Below are 23,786 nucleotides of genomic sequence, written 5' to 3'. Positions count from 1 at the left end.
CTCTTTTTTCGTTTCCCTTTCTGTGAACAAAATGTGCAATACAATGCACTTTCCAAACTGAAAGGCAGCAATACACAACAAAGCGCCTGTCTAGTCTGCCAGAAAACCAGACGAAGAAGAAGTAGTGAGACAACTAGATCAAAGGAGCCTGCCAAGTTGCGGAAGTGCGCGCTCTGTCTGCAGAGAATGACACCTTGAAATGCATTAGGACCTTGAAGAAACTGGCGCATTACTTAATTATGAGCGCAGCCGGTATCGACCAATAACATGAGTTGGTGTTGGGGCTGTGCTAATGAAAACGTATCTGTTCCACTGAACTGACGCCGTTTCGATTTCAGCAGTTACCAGCGTTATCCTGAGCGAGACCAATCGGTATTTCCATGCGTCTGGATTGGTCGGCTGGCGCGTTTCTCGAGTTATGGGCGCATTACAGTCATTATCTGATGAACCCGAATACAGAGAATTGGCAGAGAAGACGGGCTGTGAGTATTACGTTTGTTTTTTGTAGTATACGATTACAATTGTTGAGAATAAGCATTTTTATGGGACTATGTAATCCTGCGCTAAAATGTGTCATTATTGTGAAATGAAACGCCACCACAATACGTAACCCCATTCTCAATAATAAGTATATTCGTAATACACGTCATCAAGTGTGGGGGTAAATGTTATGGGGACTATTCCCATAGCAGAACAGCATGAGATATATATCTGTAGGCTACAGCACTACGATGAGTATCTTTTCTGCTAGTTGGCGCCGATGCTATCCCTCTTGGACATCATCAGCGCTCAAAAGGTTTTGACACAACCGGAAAGCTAGTTTCATGTCCACTGTGTCATGAATGTTGAATGTAATTCCATTTGAACTTACTCTGCTGATTGTCTGTCGGGTTGGTTCTTATATAGGCGACAGTTGAGACAATATCCACATGAAAGTATAATTAAACTAACTTTTAAAAGCCTGGTAGTGCGTTCAGATTACCTGAAGCATGCGCAGGCAATGCATGCATACTTGCCTAGAGGCCCCCTGTAGACGTTTGTTTACATTGTTTTGCGCATGTGCCAGGGGATCGACATATCAATGGAGGTACCAGTGTTTGGAAAGTCAGTTTAATAATATTTTATTACTTTCCTGTGGATATTTCTGCAAAAATTCCTACCCACAAAAGGACAACCCGCACAGACTACTGGTAGAATACATTGAAATGCAATTGTATTCAGCATTCTGGCTTGTGAGAGGACATTTTCAAATCAAATGTATGGCGTTAATCTCAGACTGTGAACCTGAGGTATCACAGTCCGATGATAGTCAGGCATCTAGTAGGCCTACTGCAGTGTCTTTCCTGATACCCTGCAATGAGATAAGCTACCATGTCCAAATTAAAAGCAGAACAATGAGAAGACTGTTTGATCAAATATGGAATGTCCTTGTGACTAAAGTCAGATGAAAGAAATTAGACGTGATAATCGTATTAGACCAGATTAATCGCCAATATTTTTTTAAAGCTGCAATATGTAACTTTTTAGGCTATCTGACCAAATTCACATTGACAGATAACTCACATTTCTTTCTCATTGAAAGCAAGTCTAAGAAGTGGTAGATCGGTTCTATGTGCGCTATTTCTATGCTTCCCGTTCTTAAGTTTAGTTTTTGCATCTTTTACTTTCGGTTTTGTACACTATCTTCAAACAGCTGAAATACAATATTTTTGGTTATGGAAAATATATTTCACAGCAAATTTAGATGGTAGAATGATTCTCTACACTATACTTGCTTGTTTTGTCACATAAACTGAAATTAGGTGAACTATTAGAATTTTAGCAACCAAGAAATGGTTGCTAAAACTATTAAATCTTAAAAGGGCGATTCCACGCCAGTGTAGCTGAAAATATTTTTGCTATCTCAATTGTCACATAGGAACTTCATTGGATGTTTGACATGCTTTTTACATTTGTATCACAAACCATTTGTGGATTAAGACCTATACATGTCTCCTGTAACAACATCTTGGTGTCGTTATACTCCGTATTTTAGAGCACACTATAATAAGTATGTCAAATTTTCATCTGAATTTATTCAACACTAAAAATATTAATGTTATATATCAAAGTACCCTTTTTGATTTTGTTCATTTCAAGACATTGTTTAGAACAATATACTCTACAAGTATATAACATTTCCAGAGTGGGCTCTCTGCTAATTCTTAAGGTTTGATCAGAGGACATTTTTTGATAGTTGAAGCTCATTTACTGGATTTCTATACAATAAAATAAAACATTTTTTAAAAAAAAATAATATTTGGAGAACAGCAAAAATGGCTCAAGCCATTATCACCTTGGCTGCTTTAGGTTCATTCATCTCCGTCGATCTACAAATAAATAGCCTATTAGCTTTACAATTTGTAATGTTATAGGCCTACCCCTGGAAGGGGATAAATATGAGAAATGATTCACACCGACACATAGCATCAGGGACTGTTCAGTCAGTTGTAATGATGACTTGCATAAAATCATATATTTTATACATTGCTAGGCTCTCTTTTCTCAAATTACATAGTGTTTACATTTGTATTCCTAGGCATTACTAATCAAGCTCCTAACAAACAGACATCAATGGAGAACACAGATGATTGTATTATCACATTCACATAAATGATTAGAATATTACTTACGATTCTGTATTAATATCAGTGATGTAGTGGTAAAAAAGGTGGGTAATGGGAACTATAAACTCCAGTGGGCGATGGAGATAAGACGAACAACCACCAATATAACAAAAAACAAATTACATTTTTAGAACTGTATTGTTTGCATTTCAATGTCGACCTATAGGGAAGATGGACCATGTGGAGATGTTCATATTGAAACATGTCTTTCAACATGAACAACCCCAAGTTTGGGAACCACTGCTATAACCTCGCTCTCTGCTTGCTTCCTCTCTCTTTTCTCTTCTGCTTCCTCCTGCATGCATTGCAGCCTGACTCAGCCTCACCACTGAGTGCCACATCGCTATCTGTCTCACTATCTGCTACTCTCTGTAAAGCAAAGCTATTATGAGAACTCAGTAGCCTATTTTCTGCTCCTGCTGAGGTAGGCTCTGTTTAATGTTAGCTTCTTACTTCAGCCTTCTATCTGGCAAAGTAATACTAGCCAAAGCCCTTCAACGTCTTTCCCGGCAGCTAGCCACCTGACTGACATATACTATACAGTACCAGTCAAAAGATTGGACACATCTACTCATTCCAGGGTTTTTCTTTATTTGTACTATTTTCTACATTGTAGAATAATAGTGAAGACATCAACACTATGAAATAACACATCAAATCATGTAGTAACTAAAAAAGTGTTAAACAAATCAAAATATATTTTATATTTGAGGTTCTTCAAAGTAGCTACCCATTGCCTTGATGATAGCTTTGCACACTCTTGGCATTCTCTCAACCAGCTTCACGAGGAATGTTTTTCCAACAGTCTAGAAGGAGTTCCCACATATGCTGAGCACTTGTTTGCTGCTTTTTTGTTGTTGTAAAAATGTATGTAACCTTTATTTAACTAGGCAAGTCAGTTAAGAACAAATTCTTATTTACAATATCGGCCTACACCGGCCAAACCAGGACAACGCTGGGCCAATTGTGCGACGCCCTATGGGACTCCCAATCATGGCCGGTTGTGATACAGCCTGGATTCAAACCTTTTCCTTCACTCTTCAGTCCAACTTATCCCAAACCATCTCAATTGGGTTGAGGTCTCGTGATTGTGGAGGCCAGGTCATCTGATGCAGCACTCATCACTCTCCTTGGTCAAGTAGCTGTAGTGACCATAACATTGTGGCAATAATAAGGAAAGCCGAAGTGCCAAAGGTTGGGCCTAAAGTAATTTATAATGTTTTCTCAGGAGTCTTTTGTTGAAAATGTATGTTGGTCTGATGTGTATGAGGAGGTGAATCCAGATGCAGCGTTGGAAGTATTTGTTAAATTTTTAATGCCAATTGTTGAAAAGCATGCACCTGTTAATTTCTTAACTGTGAGAACTGTTAGAGCCCTCTGGATGGATGATGAATTGAAAAATGTTATGGTTCAAAGAAATTATGCAAAAGAGGTGGCAAACAAGTCAGGCTGCTCATCTGATTGGTTGATATACTGTAAACTGAGACATTTTGTGACTTAACAAAAATAAGAATCAATTATATTTCCAAACAAAGATAAATGACATAAAACACAATGGAAAAAGGCTTTGGAGTACCTTTAAATTATATAATGGGCAGAAAACACAATTTATCTCCATCGTTCATTTAAGTTGATAGTTAATTTATAACAAAAGCTTTCGATAATGCCAATCGCTTCAATTACTATCTTGCTAGTATAGTGGAAAAACTCAGAAGTGAAATGAAAACATTGAACAGTGATCCATCATATTTTTGTATAAAATATCTAATAATGGAAGCGAAGGATTGCTGTTTTGATTTAGTCAAGTTAGTGTGGGACAGGAGGAAAACTATTGTTATCCATCAATAACGACAAGCCACCAGGTATAGACAGCATTGATAGGAAACTATTGGGTATGGTAGCAGAATGTATTGCCACCTCTATTTGCTATATATTTAACCAAAGCCTAAATGTGTGTGTGTGTGTGTGTGTGTGTGTGTGTGTGTGTGTGTGTGTGTGTGTGTGTGTGTGTGTGTGTGTGTGTGTGTGTGTGTGTGTGTGTGTGTCCAGAGCTGTGGAAGGATGCTAAAGTAATTCTAGTGGCTAAAAATAGTAAAGCACCCTACTGGAGTGATTTAAGGTAGATACTGTATGTATAGGGTTGTATGAAAAAAAAATAACAGTGTGTGTAGAGTCAGTATAAATGTGTGTGTGTTGGAGTGTCAGTGAGTGTGTAGAATCCTGTCAGTGTGCTAGAGACAGTGAAAAAATAAAATACAAGGGACAGGTAGTCTGTGTAGCTATTTAGCAGTCTTAAGGCTTGGGGATATAAACTGTTCAGGAGCCTGTTTGTGTCAGACTTGATGCACCGGTACCTCTTGCCGTGCGGAAGCAGAGAGAACAGTCTATGGCTTGGGTGGAGTCTTTAACGATTTTTCAGGCCTTCCTTTCACACCGCCTGATAAGAGGTCCTGGATGGCAGGGTGCTCGGCCCCTGCCATGCACTGGGCTGTCTGTACCACCCTCACATTGCCATGTGCTCCAGGACAGTGCTGTTGCCAGAACAAGCAGTGATGCAGCCAGTCAGGATGCTCTCAATGGTGCAGTGTATAACTGTTTGAGGATTTGAGGGCCCACGCCAAAACTTTTCAACCTGTTGAGGGGGAAGCGGCACTGTCGCACCTTCTTCACGACTGTGCGCACGTGTGTGTGAACTATTTTAAGTCTTTAGTGATTTGGACACCATTTGGACACCATAGAGCTTGAAGCTCTCGACATGCTCCACTTCAGCCCTGTTGATGTGGATGGGGGCATGCTCCCCCCATTTCCTGTAGTCCATGATCAGCTCCTTGGTCTTACTGATTTTGAGGGAGCGGTTGTTGACCTCCTCCCGGTCTCATCGTTGCCAGTGATCAGGCCTACCACTGTCGTGTCTTCAGCAAACTTGATGATGGTGTTGGAGCAATCGTGGGTGAACAGAAGGGGACTAAGCTTACACCCCTGTGGGGTAAGCGTGACAGAGGTGATGTTGCCTACCCTCTTCACCTGGGGTCGGCCATCAGGAAGTCCAGTATCCAGTTGCAGAGAGAGATGTTCAGTCTCAGGGTCCTAAGCTTGGTGACGAGCTTGGAGGGGAAAATTGTGTTGAAAGCTGAGCTGTAGTCAATGAACATTATTCTCACATAGGTATTCCTCTTTTCTAAGTGGGTGAGGGCAGTGTGGAGTGTAATTGACATTGTGCCATCTATGTGGAGAATCCATCGAGTTGGATAGCCATTGGGGGGTGTCTTGTCTGAAAGCAATTTTTCAGAAAAGCAGGGAGTATTACAGTTACGAGAGTCCCATTGGTAGCAAATCCGCAATCAGAGGTAATCTATTTTATAGAATGGTTCTCCCTTGGCCTTAATCTTGCCAGGACTCCCCTCTCTTCCCTCTAACGCCGGCATTTCCTTTTGGATACCCCGAAAATTGGGGTAGAGCACTCACCTTGTACTGCGCTGACTCCGATGACAGATAATTGGTTAAAAGAAATGGACAATAAGATGATAGTTGAAGCTGTATTGTTAGATTTCTTCTAGATCTCTTCTAGTTATGAGAAATATTCCTGCGATGAAGATTCCAGATTGTCTGCACAATCAAATAATATTCAGCTCAGACACACATGCATACTCCACAAGACATGCCATCAGGGGTTTCTTCAGTCCCCAAGTCCAAAACGAGTTCATGACAATGCATTGTATTATACAGAGCCATGATCGCATCAAACTCCCTTCCAACTCAAGCAAACAGCAGAATTACCGTAAAAAATAATTGAATTATATCTCATGGAACGGTGGGGACAAACACTGTTTGTCCCCTCACTGTCCCCACCGTGAGGGGACAGTGTATATCGTTGTATTTTAAATTTGTGACTGTCCTTGTGTATCAGTGTTTTGTTGCATGTCATGTTTTGTGTGAACCACAGAAAGAGTAGCTGCTGCTTCTGCAAAAGCTAATGGGGATCCAAATAAACAAATAACAGTGTAGGCCTGACTGACCACCATGAATAATAGATTAGATACTTTGTGTATAGCTTCAGAAAAACATGCAAGCAATGAGGCCATGAACAGACTGGTTTTCTTCACCATCTCTACTGTCTGAAATCCCCACCATCAGTGAGTTTCCTCATACCACTGGTAATCCAATATTAGATCTTCACATACTGGTATGCTCATACAATATACCTAGGAATATATCACATGCGGCTGGTCACCCCATAATTGGGGAGGACGGACTCATAGTAATGGCTAGAATGGATTCAATGGGATAGTAAATAACTCATCCAAGATATGGTTGATACCATTCCATTCACTCTGTTCCAGCTATTATTATGAGCTGTTCTTCCCTCGGCAGCCTCTTTTTTTCACACACTGAAACACTCACACTCACTCACACACTCTCTCTTAATTCAAATATTGTGGCGATTGTTAGTTATCAGTCCTTGTTTGAAGGCATTTTAATACTTTGAGCTCATCATTACATGTAATACACAGTTTAATACACATGTATTACTGTCTTTCTATAAACTACAATGAGAGAATGCAATGTGAAATCATTTTTACATTTGAATATACAAATCCACTGGCATCAACTAAAAATAGATGCTGAATAAACATTCAGCCCTACTCTCTGCTTATACTGTGTGTGTATACAGTGTTAGTCCTGAGGATGTCAAGTCAGGCAAACTGAATGATAAATTAGACATAACAACAAGACACAAACATAAATTGTAGTTGGCAAAAGTTAAAAAACAATTGTGTTCCGTTAACATCATTACTCTGCAGTCCGTCATGGTTTCCTGCTCATTCAGTGTTAACTTGTGTTGCCTGGCATTTTGCCAATAAGAGGCCTCTTGAAGATACATTTGAGTTCTCCTTCATCCATCTATGTCTCTAACCTGATGTGGTAGGCTGGCAGGATGTCCCTCTCTGTCTTGGACTCATGACAGTCCTTTTTTTGTTCTTCAGTTTCCTTCGAGCAAATTGGAATCCTGAACAAAAGATTCAAACAGTTGAGCCACAATGAAGACACGCTGAGGTAGGACTCCCTAATAATGTTTGACATTCATACACGTTGTAAAGGCCCATTCTAACACACTTTATTTTTTTATCTTGTGCTGTTACTATGGGGACACGCATGAGTGTATCCTGGCATAATACATTTCTGGTGAAGTGGTTCTTCCCATTTCTTTATAATAAACTGGCCTAACAGGTTTTGGTTTGGCTTTTGTTTAGCAAGATGTTATAAGTGACCAGCTTCCTGGTGCACACCTTTTAATTATCTCCTTGTCTTTTAACTTTAGGAGAGCTGACCTCGACACAATTCCAGACCTGGCATGCAATCCAATCCGCACCCAAATTATAGAGGCCTTCTTTGACAAAAGGTAGATTATCGTGTTCCCATTAAGTGCCTCAATAAGTACAAGACTAAGGGCTCTGTTTTAACAAACCAAACGCAAGGTAAATCTTAGCTCACTTGCACGGCGCAGTTGAGTGGTGGTGTGTCTGAAATATTTGAGCTATTTTGACAGCGGGAATAATGGGCGTAACACCTGGCGTTAGCGTAAAGAGGCAGGCTTTCTTTGAATTAATATAAGTTGTTGGTGTGACGAGGGCTTGATCACTCACTGGCCAATGAAAACCTGCTCTTAACGCTTTTTATGTGGTTTCTTCAACTTGTAACAAGATTTGTAAATGTTATAATAAGATTAGTCTACCTTCGACATTGATATGGTGAAGTAGAATTGTAAAGGCAAAGAAACAGGCATTTATCAATAGTTGATTCCACACCATGGACAGCGATTGGAATTCCTGCAATTTGACATTCAGATCCAACAGATAACAGTGGAAGATGCTTTTTCTTTTTATATAAATGAAAAACAATAATTAGACTTTAACAACTTGATGTTTCTAAATAGGCATATTTCATTCAATGGGCATCGAGCATAATGAGTCCAAAGTTTCACAGGAGCTGGATATAAATAATATCCATAGCCTATAATGAGACGTTGTGGTTTCAAGACACATTTTGTTTTTTTTAGACACACATTCAGGGCTTGACATTAACGCTTCTCCGGTAAATAAAAATGTTGGACAAGAAGAATATAGATTTAAGTTGTCCGAATGGACAAGTAAAAGAAGGAAAGGGTGTTGACTGTTTTTGCTGCTCCCAAAAGTGCTATTTTAATATAACATTGGGGATACACCATTCTATTGATTAGTCTACTGTGTGCCTCCGCTGGCAAGATCCATGCCATCAACAACTGCGCCCTTTGGCGCATGTTTTTTAAGGGCACACCTCAGATATTTCTTACCCTCCCACCTCAACGCAAGCAACCTGATATAAGACACGTCAATTACCCATCCTGGCGCAAGCTTTGGAAAATAGCAGAGCGCCGGCTTTAACAAATCAAAATTGCTAACAAGCGTGCATTTGACAATTGGGCTGGCTTAATAACACCAGTCGAAAATAGAACCCAAAAAGTGAACTTCTCTCAAGATGCCCCTAGCTATAACCTATCTACCTACATAGTGTGATTTTCATTAAACAGTAGGTTTGGTGGTGCCTCAAAGAGATGTCAACCTCATCTAGAAACAACCCCTAGCCTTTAGCCCCTAGCCGTTAGCCAGTACCAACTAGCACTTGTGTAGACCGGAAAGGATAGAATATTAAGTTTCTTTCCAAAATGATATATATCCATTTTCAGAAATCTTGACAAATGACCTTTTATTGTTTTAAAGAACTTATGAAAGAGTGGAAAAAAAACACCAATCTAATCATGGCATAGGGTTCCTCAATGACAGATAGGCATGTATTTATTTTCAATCACTTGATGGTTTCATTTCAGAGAGACAAATAATAATGTTTTTTCAGCAAAACAGAAAGTATACAAAATATTAAGAAAACTCCTCTTTCCATGACAGACTGACCAGGTGAATCCAGGTGAAAGCTATGATCCCTTATTGATGTCACTTGTTAAATCCACTTCAATCAGTGTAGATTAAGGGATGTAGACGGGTTAAGGACGGATTTTTAAGCATTGAGATAATTGAGAAATGGATTGTGTATGTGTGCCATTGAGGGTGAATGGGAAAGACAAAAAAAATGTAAGTGCCTTTGAACGGGGTTGGAAAATTGCTGCGGGGACTTCCTTCCATTCAGCCACGAGTGTTAGTAAGGTTAGGCACTGATGTAGGTTGATTAGGTCTGGCTTGCAGTCGGCATTCCAATTCATCCAAAGGTGTTTGATGGGGTAGAGGTCAGGGCTTTGTGCAGGCCAGTGAAAGGTCTTCCACACCAATCTCGACAAACCATTTCTGTATAGACCTCACTTTGTGCTTGGGGGCATTGTCATGCTGAAACAGGAAAGGGCCTTCCACAAAGTTGGAAGTACAGAATCGTCTAGAATGTCGTTGTATGCTGTAGTGTTAAAATTTCCCTTCATTGGAACTAAGGGGTGTAGCCCGAACCATGAAAAACAGCCCCAGACCTTTATTCCTCCTCCCCCAAACTTTACAGTTGGCACTATGCATTCGGGCAGGTAGCATTCTCCTGGCATCCGCAAAACCCAGATTCGGCCGTCGGACTGCCAGATGGTGAAGCGTGATTCATCACTCCAGAGAATATGTTTCCACTGCTCCAGAGTCCAATGGTGACAAGCTTTACACTACTCCAGCCGACGCTTGTTATTATGCATGGTGATTTTAGACATGGCACTTCAACACTCGGCGGTCCCTTTCTGTGAGCTTGTGTGGCCTACCACTTTGTGGCTGAGCCGTTTCCACGTTTCCTAGACGTTTCCACTTCACAATAACAACCCTTACAGTTGACCGGGGCAGCTCAAGCAGGGCAGACAGTTGACAAACTAAGTTATTGGAAAGGTGGCATCCAATGACGGTGCCACGTTTGAAATTTACTGAGCTAGCGACACAGCCAGTGAAATATCAGGGCGGCAAATTCAAATCAACAAAATGTCATTTTTCAAATTTCTCGGTGAATGAGCACAACAATTTACAAAAATACTCATCATAAACGTTGATAAAATATTAAACTGTTATTCAAAGAATTATAGATAAACATCTCCTTAATGCAACCGCTGTGACAGATTTCAAAAAAGCTTCACGGGGAAAGCACACTTTGCAATAATCTGAGTACGGCGCTCAGAAAAATACATTTTGGAGTCATCTTAAATCATAAATAGCATTATAAATATTCACTTACCTTTGATCTTCATCAGAAGGCACTTCCAGGTATCCCAGGTCCACAATAAATGTTGTTTTGTTTGATAAAGTCCGTAATTTATGTCCAAATACCTCCTTGTTGTCAGTAAGCTACTCCAAATGTAGGAAGCGCGCCGAAAATTTCACAACAAAGTCACAAAGTCTATATTTACGTTCTTAGAAACATGTCAAACGTTGTCTAGCATCAATCTTTAGGGCCTTTTTAACCTCTCTAGGGCAGGTGGCACCAAATCGTCCCACCTACGTAACAGCCAGTTGAATCCTGTGGCGCGATTTTCAAATACCTTAGAAATGCTATTACTTCAATTTCTCAAACATATGACTATTTTACAGCTATTTAAAGACAAGACTCTCGTTAATCTAACCACACTGTCCGATTTCAAAAAGGCTTTACAACAAAAGCAAAACATTAGATTATGTCAGCAGAGTACCCAGCCAGAAATAATCAGACACCCATTTTTCAAGCTAGCATATAATGTCACAAAAACCCAGAAGACAGCTAAATGCAGCACTAACCTTTGATGATCTTCATCAGATGACACACCTAGGACATTATGTTATACAATACATGCATGTTTTGTTCAATCAAGTTCATATTTTTATCAAAAAACAGCTTTTTACATTAGCATGTGACGTTCAGAACTAGCATACCCCCCGCAAACTTCCGGGGAATTTACTAACAATTTACTAAATTACTCACGATAAACGTTCACAAAAAGCATATCAATTATTTTAAGAATTATAGATACAGAAGTCCTCTATGCACTCGATATGTCCGATTTTTAAAATAGCTTTTTGGTGAAAGCACATTTTGCAATATTCTAAGTACATAGCCCAGCCATCACGGGCTAGCTATTTAGACACCCGGCAAGTTTAGCCTTCACCAAAATCAGATTTACTATAACAAAAATGTTATTACCTTTCCTGTTCTTCGTCAGAATGCACTCCCAGGACTTCTACTTCAATAACAAATGTTGGTTTGGTCCCAAATAATCCATCGTTATATCCAAACAGCGGCGTTTTGTTCATGCGTTCACGACACTATCCGAAATGGTAAATAAATTGATCAGGCCTACCATTGTTGTGTTGTCAGCAAATGTAATGATGGTGTTGGAGTCGTGTTTGGCCACGGAGTCGTGGGTGAACGGAGAGTACACGAGGGAACTAGGCATTCATCTCTGAGGGGCCCCGGTGTTGAAGATCAGCGTGGCAGATGTTGTTGCCTACCCTTACCAGGTGGGGGAGGCACGTCAGGAAGTTCAGGATCCAGTTGCAGAGGGAGGTGTTTAGTCCCAAGGTCCTTAGCTTAGTGATGAGCTTTGAGGGCACTATGGTGTTGAACGCTGAGTTGTAGTCAATGAATAGCATTCTCACATACTGTAGGTGTTCCTTTTGTCCAGGTGTGAAAGGACAGTGTGGAGTGCGATTGAGATTGCGTCATCTGTGGATCTGTTTTAGGTGGTATGCGAATTGGAGTGGGTCTAGGGTTTCCGGGATGATGGTGTTGATGTGAGCCATGACCAGCCTTTCAAAGCACTTCATGGCTACTGACGTGAGTGCTATGGGCTGTAGCAATTTAGGCAGGTTACCTTCGCATCCTTGGGCACAGGGACTATGATGGTCTGCCTGAAACATGTAGGTACATGTAGGTACAGACTCGGTCAGGGAGAGGTTGAAAATGTCAGTGAAGACACTTGACAGTTGGTCCGCTTATGCTCTGAGTACACGCCCTGGTAATCTATCTGGCCCCACGGCCTTGGGAATGTTGACCTTTTTAAAGGTCTTGCACACATCGGCTATGGAGAGTGTGATCACACAGTCGTCCGGAACAGCTGGTGCTCTCGTGCACGCTTCAGTGTTGCTTGCCTCGAAGCGAGCATAAAAGGCATTTAGCTCATCCGGTAGGCTTGTGTTACTGGGCATCTCGCAGCTGGGTTTCCCTTTGAAGTCTTTAATAGTTTGCAAGCCCTGCCACATCCGACGAGCTTCAGAGCCAGTGTAGCAGGATTCAATCTTAGTCCTGTATTGATCCTTTGCCTGTTTGATGGTTCGTCTGAGGGCATAGTGGGATTTCTAATAAGCGTCCGGATTAGTCTCCCGCTCCTTGAAAGTAGCAGCTCTAGCCTTTAACTCGGTGCGGATGTTGCCTGTAATCCATAACTTCTGGTTGGAATATGTATGTACAGTCACTGTCATAGCTCGTTGAGTGTGGTCTTAGTGCCAGCATCGGTTTGGGGTGGTAAATAGACGGCTACGAATAATATAGATAATAACTCTCTTGGTAGATAAACTGTAGACCACACTATCATGAGGTACTCTACCTCAGGCGAGCAATACCTCGAGACTTCTTTAGTGTTAGACATCGCGCACCAGCAGGTATTGACAAATGGACATACACTCCCGCCTCTCGTCCTTCCAGACATTGCTGCTCTGTCCTGCCGATGCACGGAAAACCCAGCCAGCTCAATATTATTTGTGTCGGTGGTATTTTATTAGGATCCCCATTAGCTGTTGCAAAAGCAGCAACTACTCTTCCTGGGGTCCACACAAAATATGAAACAAAGTACAGAATGACATAATACAGATCATTAGACAAGAACAGCTCAAGGACAGAACTACATACATTTTTAAAAAGGCACACATAGCCTACATATCAATGTATATACACAAACTGTCTAGGTCAAATAGGACAGAGGTGTTGTGCCGCGAGGTGTTGCTTTATCTGTTTAAAACCAGGTTTGCTGTTTATTTGAGCAATATGAGATGGCAGGAAGTTCCATGCAATAAGGGCTCTATATAATACTGTATGTTTTCTTTAATTTGTTCTGGATTTGGGGACTATGAAAAGACCCCTGGTGGCATGTCTGGTGGGATAAGTGTGTGTGTCAGAGCTGTGTGTAAGTTGACTATGCGAACAATTTGGGATTTTCAACACATTAATGTTTCTTACAAAAAGAAGTGATGCAGTCAGTCTCTCCTCAACTCTTAGCCAAGAGAGACTGGCATGCATAGTATTTATGTCAGCCCTCTGATTACAATTAAGAGCAAAACATGCCGCTCTGTTCTGGACCAGCTGCAGCTTAACTAGGTATTTCCTTGCCGCACAGGACCAAACAACTGGACAATAGTCAAGATTAGACAAAACTAGAGCCTGCAGAACTTGCTTTTTGGAGTGAGGTGTCAAAAAAGCAGAGCATCTCTTTATTACGGCTAGACCTCTCCCCATCTTTACAACCATTGAATCTATATGTTTTGACCATGACAGTTTACAATCTAAGGTAACACCAAGTAATTTAGTCTCCTCAACTTGTTCAACAGCCACACCATTCATTACCAGATTCAGCTGGAACATAAGATATTACAGTTTTTAATGTCCCGTTGGTAGGATAGTCTCGACCGTAGTTCATCAAGTTTGTTTTCCAGTGATTGCTCGTGAATGATCATTGGCCAATTAGACTCCTGAACAGGTAATCAAATGGCTACCCAGACTATTTGCATTGTGTGCCCCCCCCAACCCCTCTTTTACACTGCTGCTACTCTGTTTATCATATATGCATAGTCACTTTAACTATTCATTCATGTACATACTACCTTAATTAGCCCGACCAACCAGTGCTCCCGCACATTGGCTAACCGGGCTATCTGCATTGTGTCCCACCACCCGCCAACCCCTCTTTTACGCTACTACTACTCTGTTCATCATATATGCATAGTCACTTTAACCATATTTACATGTACATACTACCTCAATCAGCCTGACTAACCGGTGTCTGTATGTAGCCTCGCTACTTTTATAGCCTCGCTACTGCATATAGCCTCGCTACTGTTATTTTTCACTGTCTTTTTACTGTTTTTATTTCTTTACTTACCTATTGTTCACCTAATACCTTTTTTGCACTATTAGTTAGAGCCTGTAAGTAAGCATTTCACTGTAAGGTCTACACCTGTTGTATTTGGCGCACTTGACAGATAAACTTTGATTTGATTTGAATCGATGGTAGTGCCGATTTACTCACTCTCCTCCGAATCCTCACAAGGCACCCCCACCTCCTCCCTCTGTATCTCTACCTTTTCTTCACGCAAATGACAGGGATTTGGGTCTGGTCTCCGGAAAGTACTATATCCTTCGCATCAGACTCATTAAATAAAAAAATGTTGTCCAATTTGAGGTGAGTAATCGCTGTTCTGATGTCCGGAAGCTCTTTTAAGTTGTAAGAGACAGTAGCAGCAACTTTATGTACAAATAAGTTACAAACAATGCGAAAAAACACAATAGCGCAGTTGGTTAGGAGCCCTTAAAACGGCAGCCATCCCCATCGGCACCTATATATCATTATATCCTGACTGTCTCCCAGCCTCCTGCTGCTGAAAAACATCCCCACAACAAAGGGCTACCCAGACCCCTCTTTTACGCTGCTGCTACTCTGTTCATTATCTATGCATAGTCACTTTAACTCTACCTACATGTACATATTACCGGAATTACCTTGACTAACCAGTGCCCCCGCACATTGACTCTGTACCGGTACCCCCTGTATATAGCCTCGCTATTGTTATTTTACTGCTGCTGTTTAATTATGTTACTTTTAATTTCTATTTATCAATTTTTTTATTTTTTTACTTAACACTTATTTTTCTTAACTGCATTGTTGGTTAAGGGCTTGTAAGTAAGCATTTCACTGTAAGGTGATTGCTCAGTAACTGTCTGGAAGCTCTACAAACATTACATTGGCATTCACTTTTATTCTGATGTTTTTATTGTTTCTAATGGATTTGATGGATCCGTTACAACAATACCTGTTGTATTCGGCGCATGTGACAAATACAATTTTATTTGATTCGATGCTGCCACCACCATGCTTCACCGTAGGGATGGTGCCAGGTTTCCTACAGAAATGACACTTGGCATTCAGGCTAAGGAGTTCAATCTTGGTTTCATCAGACCAGAGAATCTTGTTTCTTATGGTCTGAGAGTCCTTTATGTGCCTTTGGCAAACTCTCTAAGCAGGCTGTCATGTGCCTTTTACTGAGGAGTGGCTTCCGTTTTGCCACTCTACCATAAAGGCCTGATTGGTGGAGTGCTGCAGGGCTGGTTGTCCTTCTGGAAGGTTCTCCCATCTCCACAGAGGAACTGGAGCTCTATCGGAGTGAGCATTGGGTTCTTGGTCACCTCCCTGACCAAGGCCCTTCTCCCCCGATTGCACAGTTTGACCGGGCGGCCAGCTCTTGGAAGAGTCTTGGTGGTTCCAAACTTCTTCCATTTAAGAATGATGGGGGCTACTGTGTTCTTGGGGACCTTCAATGCTGCAGACATTGTTTGGTACCCTTCCCCAGACCTGTGCCTCAACACAATCCTGTCTCGGAGCGCTATGGACAATTCCTTTGACCTCATGGCTTGGTTTTTGCTCTGACATGCACTGTCAACTGTGGGACCTTATATAGATAGGTGTGTGCCTTGCCAAACCATGTCCAATCAATTGAATTTACCACAGGTGGACTCTAAATTGTAGAAACATTTCAAGGTTGATCAATGGAAACAGGATGCACCTAAGGTGAATTTCGAGTCTCATAGCAAAGGGTCTGAATACTTATAAGTAAGTTATTTTTAATACATTTGCAAAAATGTCTAAACCTTTTTTTGCTTTTGACATTATGGGGTGTTGTGGATAGGGGAAAAAATGTATTTAATCAATTTAGAATAAGGCTGTAACGTAACAAAATGTGGAAAAAGGGAAGTGGTCTGAATACTTTTTCCGAATGCAATGTATAGCATTTTGCCAAAATAAAAACATATTTTAATACACACCTAAATCCAATGAATTAAAATCTGAGAACAGTTTACACACACATGAATGTACCGATAAGCAATCATTTCTGGTGTTTTGGAAATAAACTCTTCATATATGAACTCAGCAAAAACAGAAACGTCCTCTCACAAGATTCAACAACTGAGACATAAACCGAACAAGTTCCACAGACATGTGACTAACAGAAATGGAATAATGTGTCCCTGAACAAAGGGGGGGTCAAAATCAAAAGTAACATTTAGTATCTGGTGGGACCACCACCTGCTTAAGTTCTGCAGTGCATCTCTTCCTCATGGACTGCACCAGATTTGCCAGTTCTTGCTGTGAGATGTTACCACACTCTTCCACCAAGGCACCTGCAAGTTCCCAGACATTTCTGGGGGGAATGGCCCTAGCCCTCACCCTCCGATCCAACAGGTCCCAGACGTGCTCAATGGGATTGAGATCTGGGCTCTTCGCTGGCCATGGCAGAACACTGACATTCCTGTCTTGCAGGAAATCACACACAGAACGAGCAGTATGGCTGGTGGCATTGTCATGCTGGAGGGTCATGTCAGGATGAGCCTGCAGGAAGGGTACCGCATGAGGGAGGAGGATGTCTTCCCTGTAACGCACAGCGTTGAGATTGCCTGCCATGACAACAAGCTCAGTTCGATGATGCTGTGACACACCGCCCCAGACCATGGCGGACCCTCCACGTCCAATTCGATCCCGCTTCAGAGTACAGGCCTCAGTTTAACGCTCATTCCTTCGACGATAAACGCGAATCCGACCGTCACTCCTGGTGAGACAAAACCGCGACTCGTCAGGGAAGAGCACTTTTTGCCAGTCCTGTCTGGTCCAGCGACGGTGGGTTTGTGCCCATAGGCGACATTGTTGCCGGTGAGGACCTGCCTTACAACAGGCCTACAAGCCCTCAGTCCAGCCTCTCTCAGCCTATTGCGGACAGTCTGAGCACTGATGGAGTTTTGTGCGTTACGGGTGAAACTCGGGCAGTTGTTGTTGCCATTCTGTACTTGTCCCGCAGGTGTGATGTTCGGATGTACCGATCCTGTGCAGGTGTTGTTACACGTGGTCTGCCACTGCGAGGACGATCAGCTGTCCGTCCTGTCTCCCTGTAGCGCTGTCTTAGGCGTCTCACAGTACGGACATTGCAATTTATTGCCCTGGCCACATCTGCAGTCCTCATGCCTCCTTGCAGCATGCCTAAGTCACGTTCACGCAGATGAGCAGGGACCCTGGGCATCTTTCTTTTGGTGTTTTTCAGAGTCAGTAGAAAGGCCTCTTTAGTGTCCTAGGTATTCATAACCATGTCCTTAACGACCGCTCCACAGGTGCATGTTCATTTAATTGTTTATGGTTCATTGGACAACCATGGGAAACCGTGTTTAAACCCTTTACAATGAAGATCTGTGAAGTTATTTGGATTTTTACGAATTATCTTTGAAAGACAGGGTCCTGAAAGAGGGACTTTTTTTAAATTTATTTTTTGCTGAGTTTATAATCCATATGACAATAATACAACCTTAGCTAGCAATAGGCGAAGTTGAGCTACTACCATATTGTGTACAGTATCCATTTCACTATCCATGACGTGCCTAGGATGTCATGCAGTGATCTCATCTAGCCACAAGATGGAGATATTTATGTTCCTTGCTCTTATACCTCTATAGAAACTTCCATCAGAATGGTGACGGGACGGTCGAGGAGATCAGCTTTGAGGAGTTCCTTGTGGTGATGTCCCACTTCAGACCTCCAGCACTGAACATGACAGAGGAACAGAGAGAGAAGATCAGGAGGGAGAAACTCCGCTGTGAGTACCTTTTTATTAAAATGTTACAGTATGGATTGGTGTTAAGATGGATGTTTTGCATTATAGTATAGTTTCACTACCAAATGTAACACTGTGCTGAAATTGATATAATAAAGAAATAGATATAATAATATATAAATGGATATAATAATTATTTGGGTGTCTCTTTCGGTACACACAACAGGTGCGTAAATACATACATGAATCATAAGCAATAACTACAGCAGACAGCACATGTGGATTCAGTTCCTTATTAGCTTGTGTACTTTCTACAATGGCATTCAGAACACTTTACACGGTTTGATGTGTACTATGGCTCACACTGTGACTGGAATCCATATAGGAATCAATTATCTCTAAACATTCTGCTGGGATAGCAGGTACGCATACAACTGATCTATATCCCATATACAGCATTAATCAGCAAATGCATAACAGTGATGCCTCATGACACATCCAGGTAAGCCTTTGGTAAGCAAATATTTGTAAAGAGTTCGTGTAAGATTTTCTTTATTTTCTTTCCCAGTCCTGTTTAACATGCACGACACAGACAACGATGGAACAATCACTCTGGAGGAGTATCGACATGTAAGCCATTGCCCAGCCCTATCTTTCAAATACTTTATCTGCCTATCACTATGTATTGTAACCATGACTGCCTTTCCTCTGCGTGTACTGTAGGTAGTGGAGGAGCTGCTGTCTCGGAGCGGAGCCCTGGGAAAGGAGACGGCTAAAGGAATAGCAGATGCTGCCATGCTGGAGGTAGCCAGTATTTCCATGGGTCACATGGTACGGCTGCTTTTTTTAAAATGTTTTTTTCCTCACTCTGAGTTTTAGATCTGGAATGAGCTGCTATATGATATCTGACTATTATAAAAGTTTTTTTCAATACCATATTCAATCATCTCATTCTCAGGAACCAGATGAGTTTTACGAGGGGATCACTTTTGAACATTTTCTGAAGGTTTGTTATAAAACATTATTTTGTGTCTGATAAAATAGTTTTTTTGTTGTTTGTAAGAGTCATGGCTATAGTTTTCTTTTTAAATGTTTTTTATTATTAAATAAACAAAGTATAGATTATTTAAGTGAGCTTAGCTGGAGAGCCCATTTAAATCATAACTGTTCTTTAAAGGCGTAATCTGCACTCCTTACATCCATTTTTTTACTTTTAAATTAACGATATATGCCCATTGATTAATGAAGATTATAAACTGGGTGGTTGGAGCCCTGAAATCTGATTGGCTGACAACTGTGGTATATCAGACCATGTACCATGGGTATGACAAAACTGCTCTAATTAAGTTGGTAACCAGTTTATAATAGCAATAATATACCACGGCTAAGGGCTGTATCCAGGCACTCCGTGTTAGAACAGCCCTTAGCCGTGGTATATTGGTCATATACCACACCCCCCGGGCCTCATTGCTTAATTCTAACTTTTAAATGCCTCATGACCTTAGTTCAACTGTCACATCCCATTAGAACCCAAAATAAAAGCTTGTTTTACTCCATTGTTTGTAAACAATGATATTGCAAACAAATACTGTATAGCGTCAAAATATGGTTAAAACTATCATTTTAATTTCTGGTGGATGGTCAGTCCTTGCAGCTGTAGCTCTGTCTTTGAAAATCTAAAGTGGTTACATTTCTCCAGTCCAACTCTCTGCTGTTTGACAAAACTGCAGATTGCCCCTTTAACACAAACAACAGCACAATTGTTGTTCTTGTTATTAAAGTACACAATAGTTGAAGGTATCGTCAGAGTTTAGTAACTAAGTACTATACTGGTAGTAAAACAACATTTTCTTCTCAGATACTGAAAGATATCGAGATCGAGACGAGAATGAACATTCGCTTTTTGAATATGGACACGACGACCCTGTGCAAGTGAGGATCTTCCACTTTTATTACTATAATGCACAAGCACTCTTCTATGGTCTTTTTTATTTAGTGGCCAGTTAGGGCATACTTTACCTTCTCTGACCAACTATTACATAGCTCTGTTTAATAGTTTTGGGTGACGGTTTAAGCTTCTACTATCTAGTAGCCTCTAAAACACACTTTGTTTTTACAAATTTATTGGATAAAAAAAAAAAAATATATATATATATATATGTGTATGTATGTATGTATGTATGTGTGTGTGTGCAACTATGCAAATATACACAGGTTAGCAGTAGGTATGTTATGAATTTAGCATGCCTGTATCTATCACTCTATATTTTATGCAAGAGTATTCACAATGCTCTAAATGCCATGAATCAATAATAAATTCAATAATAATGCAACAATCCAGTAATAACAATGTAATACGCCATTAATAAAGCGATAGCCAATTATGCAGCTCCATGATTGAAGTGAATGCAATTTACATCCTAGTATATCTAGGGCACTGTGTGGAATAAGCTATAAACATTTGCACGTCTCTTCTATACCGTCATGCACACCTAAACTGTTTTGCTGCCACTGCCATCAGTTTGGAATCAAAACAGGTTAGAATTTCCATGTACATTAAAAAGTCACTGACCAATAGAAACAAAGTACTTATTTCCAAAGTTTAACTGACCAGCCTAGCAGTATAGCATACTGCACATTTCCTATGGCAAGACCCTCCTCATATTGAGATAGTAGTTTCAAGTAAAATGTGTGTCAGACTTGTGCAAATGTTTTAAGAATCAAGCCCACATAAACAAGCATTTGTTGACTGTTAGAAATGGGAACAATGATTTGCAACTTGTCTGTGCTGCCCTCTAGAGACCAAAGAATGTGAAATCTATCTCATTCCCATATTTAATCATCTCTATACCACCTATTTTATTTTTTTAAATTCATAATGTTTTTTACAATTGTGTGACTTCCATCAAGATAAATATTTGATTATTGTTCTTCATCTACACTTAAATGACTAAATCACAGGAGGTTGGTGGCACCTTAATTGGGGAGAACGGGCTCGTTCTAATGACTGGAGTGGAACAGTTGGAATGGTATCAAACACATGGTTTGCATGTGTTTGATGCCATTCCATTTTCTCTATTCCTGCCATTTATTATGAGCCGTTCTCCCCTCAGCAGCCTCCTGTGGACTAAATGGCATGCATTCATTGAATTAATTTGGCCTTAATCAGTTGCAGATAAAATGAATTTTAAGTAGGCACCAGCAAATACTGCAGCCTGCCGATATCTTGATTGCATCTACAGATTTTAGCATGTCTTGGTCTTTGAATATCCATACACACTGTATATTTGTACTGTAAAATACAATATTTTCATTCTGATTTGGGATGTTATTGTAGCAAGGAATAATGTAAAGGATGTGGCCTTCTCTTTTTATTGAGAACATTAAAATAGGAAACCACTCACAAAGTGTATAATTTTTGAATGATTATGTACTGTAAGAATTGGAGTGTGTTTAGTTTGCTTTTAAGAAAATAATTGTATTATCAGACAGCCTTGGAGAGTGATCTATAATGAAACTTGAATTTGCTTTGAGCTTAATCAAATCAAGTGGGGGCAGCACATAGCCTAGGGGTTAGAGGCATTTGCCAGCAACCGGAGGGTTGCATGTGTGTGTTTCTGCTTTGGATGTTTTGTTCATATGAAATCCCTAGTTTGAAATCGACTGTTTATTTAGTTAGTTGGACCTTGTTTGCAATTGACCAATAAAGTGATTTTAATCAAAGTGAATTTATGTAATTACCTTCTCAAAAACCTTTAAAGACATGCTCTGTATCTTTGGCGGCTCTGTATTTTTTGTAACTTTCCGCTTTGGGCTGAATGTGTCAATGTTTTGTTCATATGAGCAGAACTACTGTGTCATGACTTCTACCGAAGTCGATGCCCCTCCTTGTTCGGGTGGTGCTCGGCAATTGACGTCACCGGTCTTCTAGCCATCACTGATCCATTTTTCATTTTCCATTGGTTTTGGCTGATTAGTCTACACACCTGCTTTCAATTACATTCATTACATGTTGTGTATTTAACCCTCTGTTTTCCCTCATGTGTATTTAACCCTCTGTTTTCCCTCATGTCCTTGTCCGAGATTGTTTTGTTATCGGCTTCGTGATTTTTGTATTTGGTGTGCTATGGGTATTTTTTACCCATGTTCTTTTTATGGACTTTGGTTTTGGAGTTTGTGTTAATTATTCTTTATTAAATAACTCCAGTTATACAAAGTTGGTTTTTCCTGCGCCTGACTTCTTTGCCACCCACACACACGTCGATGACATACTGTCTTAACTCACAAGCCACAGAAATCCCTAGTTTGAAATCGACTGTTTTTCTGGTAGCTATGCTATGCCATTTTCCCTACATTTTCCCCCAAGTGGGCTAGCCCCCTAGCAATTTGAGTTCTAGCCGATGAGCTTCAGACCCTCGCCACACAGCGGCGCGAGAGAGTACTGATGTGGTGCTCAAATCAAATTTTATTTGTCACATGCGCCGAATGCAACACGCACACACTGGCAACCCTTACAGTGAAGTGCTTACTTACAAGCTCTTAACCAACAATGCAGTTTTAAGAAAATACCCCAAAAAGTAAGAGATAAGAATAACAAATAATTAAAGTACAGCAGTAAATAACAATAGCGGGGCTACATTATATACAGGGGTACCAGTACAGAGTCAATGTGCGGGGACACCGGTAATATGTACATGTAGGTAGAGTTATTAAAGTGACTATGCATAGATAATAACAAAGAGTAGCAGCAGTGTAGAAGGGGGGGGGGGCAATGCAAATAGTCTGGGTAGCCATTTGATTAGCTGTTCAGGAGACTTATGGCTTGGTGGTAGAAGCTGTTTAGAAGCCTCTTGGACCTAGACTTGGAGCTCTGGTACCGTTTGCTGTGCGGTAGCAGAGAGAACAGTCTGAGTAGGGTGGCTCGAGTGTCTGACAATTTTTAAGGCCTTCCTCTGACACCGCCTGGTATAGAGGTCCTGGATGGCAGGAAGCTTGGCCCCGGTGATGTACTGGGCCGTACGCGCTACCCTCTGTAGTGCCTTGTGGTCGGAGGCCGAGCAGTTGCCATACCAGGCAGTGATGCAACCCGTCAGGATGCTCTCAATGGTGCAGCTGTAAAACCTTTTGAGGATCTGAGGACCCATGCCAAATCTTTTCAGTCTCCTGAGGGGGAATAGGTTTTGTCGTGCCCGCTTCACGACTGTCTTGGTGTGCTTGGACCATGTTGGTGATGTGGACGCCAAGAAACTTGAAGCTCTCAACCTGTTCCACTACAGCCCCGTCG

At 41.0% G+C, this 23,786-nt stretch overlaps 1 protein-coding gene across 2 annotated transcripts; it reads left to right on the top strand.

Moving 5' to 3' along the window:
• Positions 1 to 190: 190 nt before the first annotated feature.
• On the top strand, positions 191 to 22,718 carry LOC115149199 (calcineurin B homologous protein 3). Of its 2 annotated transcripts, XM_029691832.1 has the most exons (8): positions 198 to 482; positions 7,652 to 7,721; positions 7,987 to 8,067; positions 18,405 to 18,544; positions 19,071 to 19,132; positions 19,226 to 19,333; positions 19,461 to 19,508; positions 20,361 to 22,718. In XM_029691832.1, exons 1-8 carry the CDS (start codon positions 419 to 421, stop codon positions 20,436 to 20,438), a joined length of 651 nt encoding a protein of 216 aa, XP_029547692.1. In that variant the 5' UTR covers positions 198 to 418; the 3' UTR covers positions 20,439 to 22,718. The 2 variants fall into 2 exon arrangements, with proteins under 2 accessions (XP_029547693.1, XP_029547692.1); XM_029691833.1 differs by lacking the exon at positions 7,987 to 8,067 and having other exon boundaries at positions 191 to 482.
• The last annotated feature ends 1,068 nt before the right edge of the window (positions 22,719 to 23,786 follow it).

This window comes from Salmo trutta, chromosome 15 (genome assembly GCF_901001165.1).
Source record: "Salmo trutta chromosome 15, fSalTru1.1, whole genome shotgun sequence".
In the NCBI taxonomy this organism is placed as follows: Eukaryota; Metazoa; Chordata; class Actinopteri; order Salmoniformes; family Salmonidae; genus Salmo; species Salmo trutta.
This window is presented reverse-complemented; position numbering and strand designations above follow the sequence as displayed.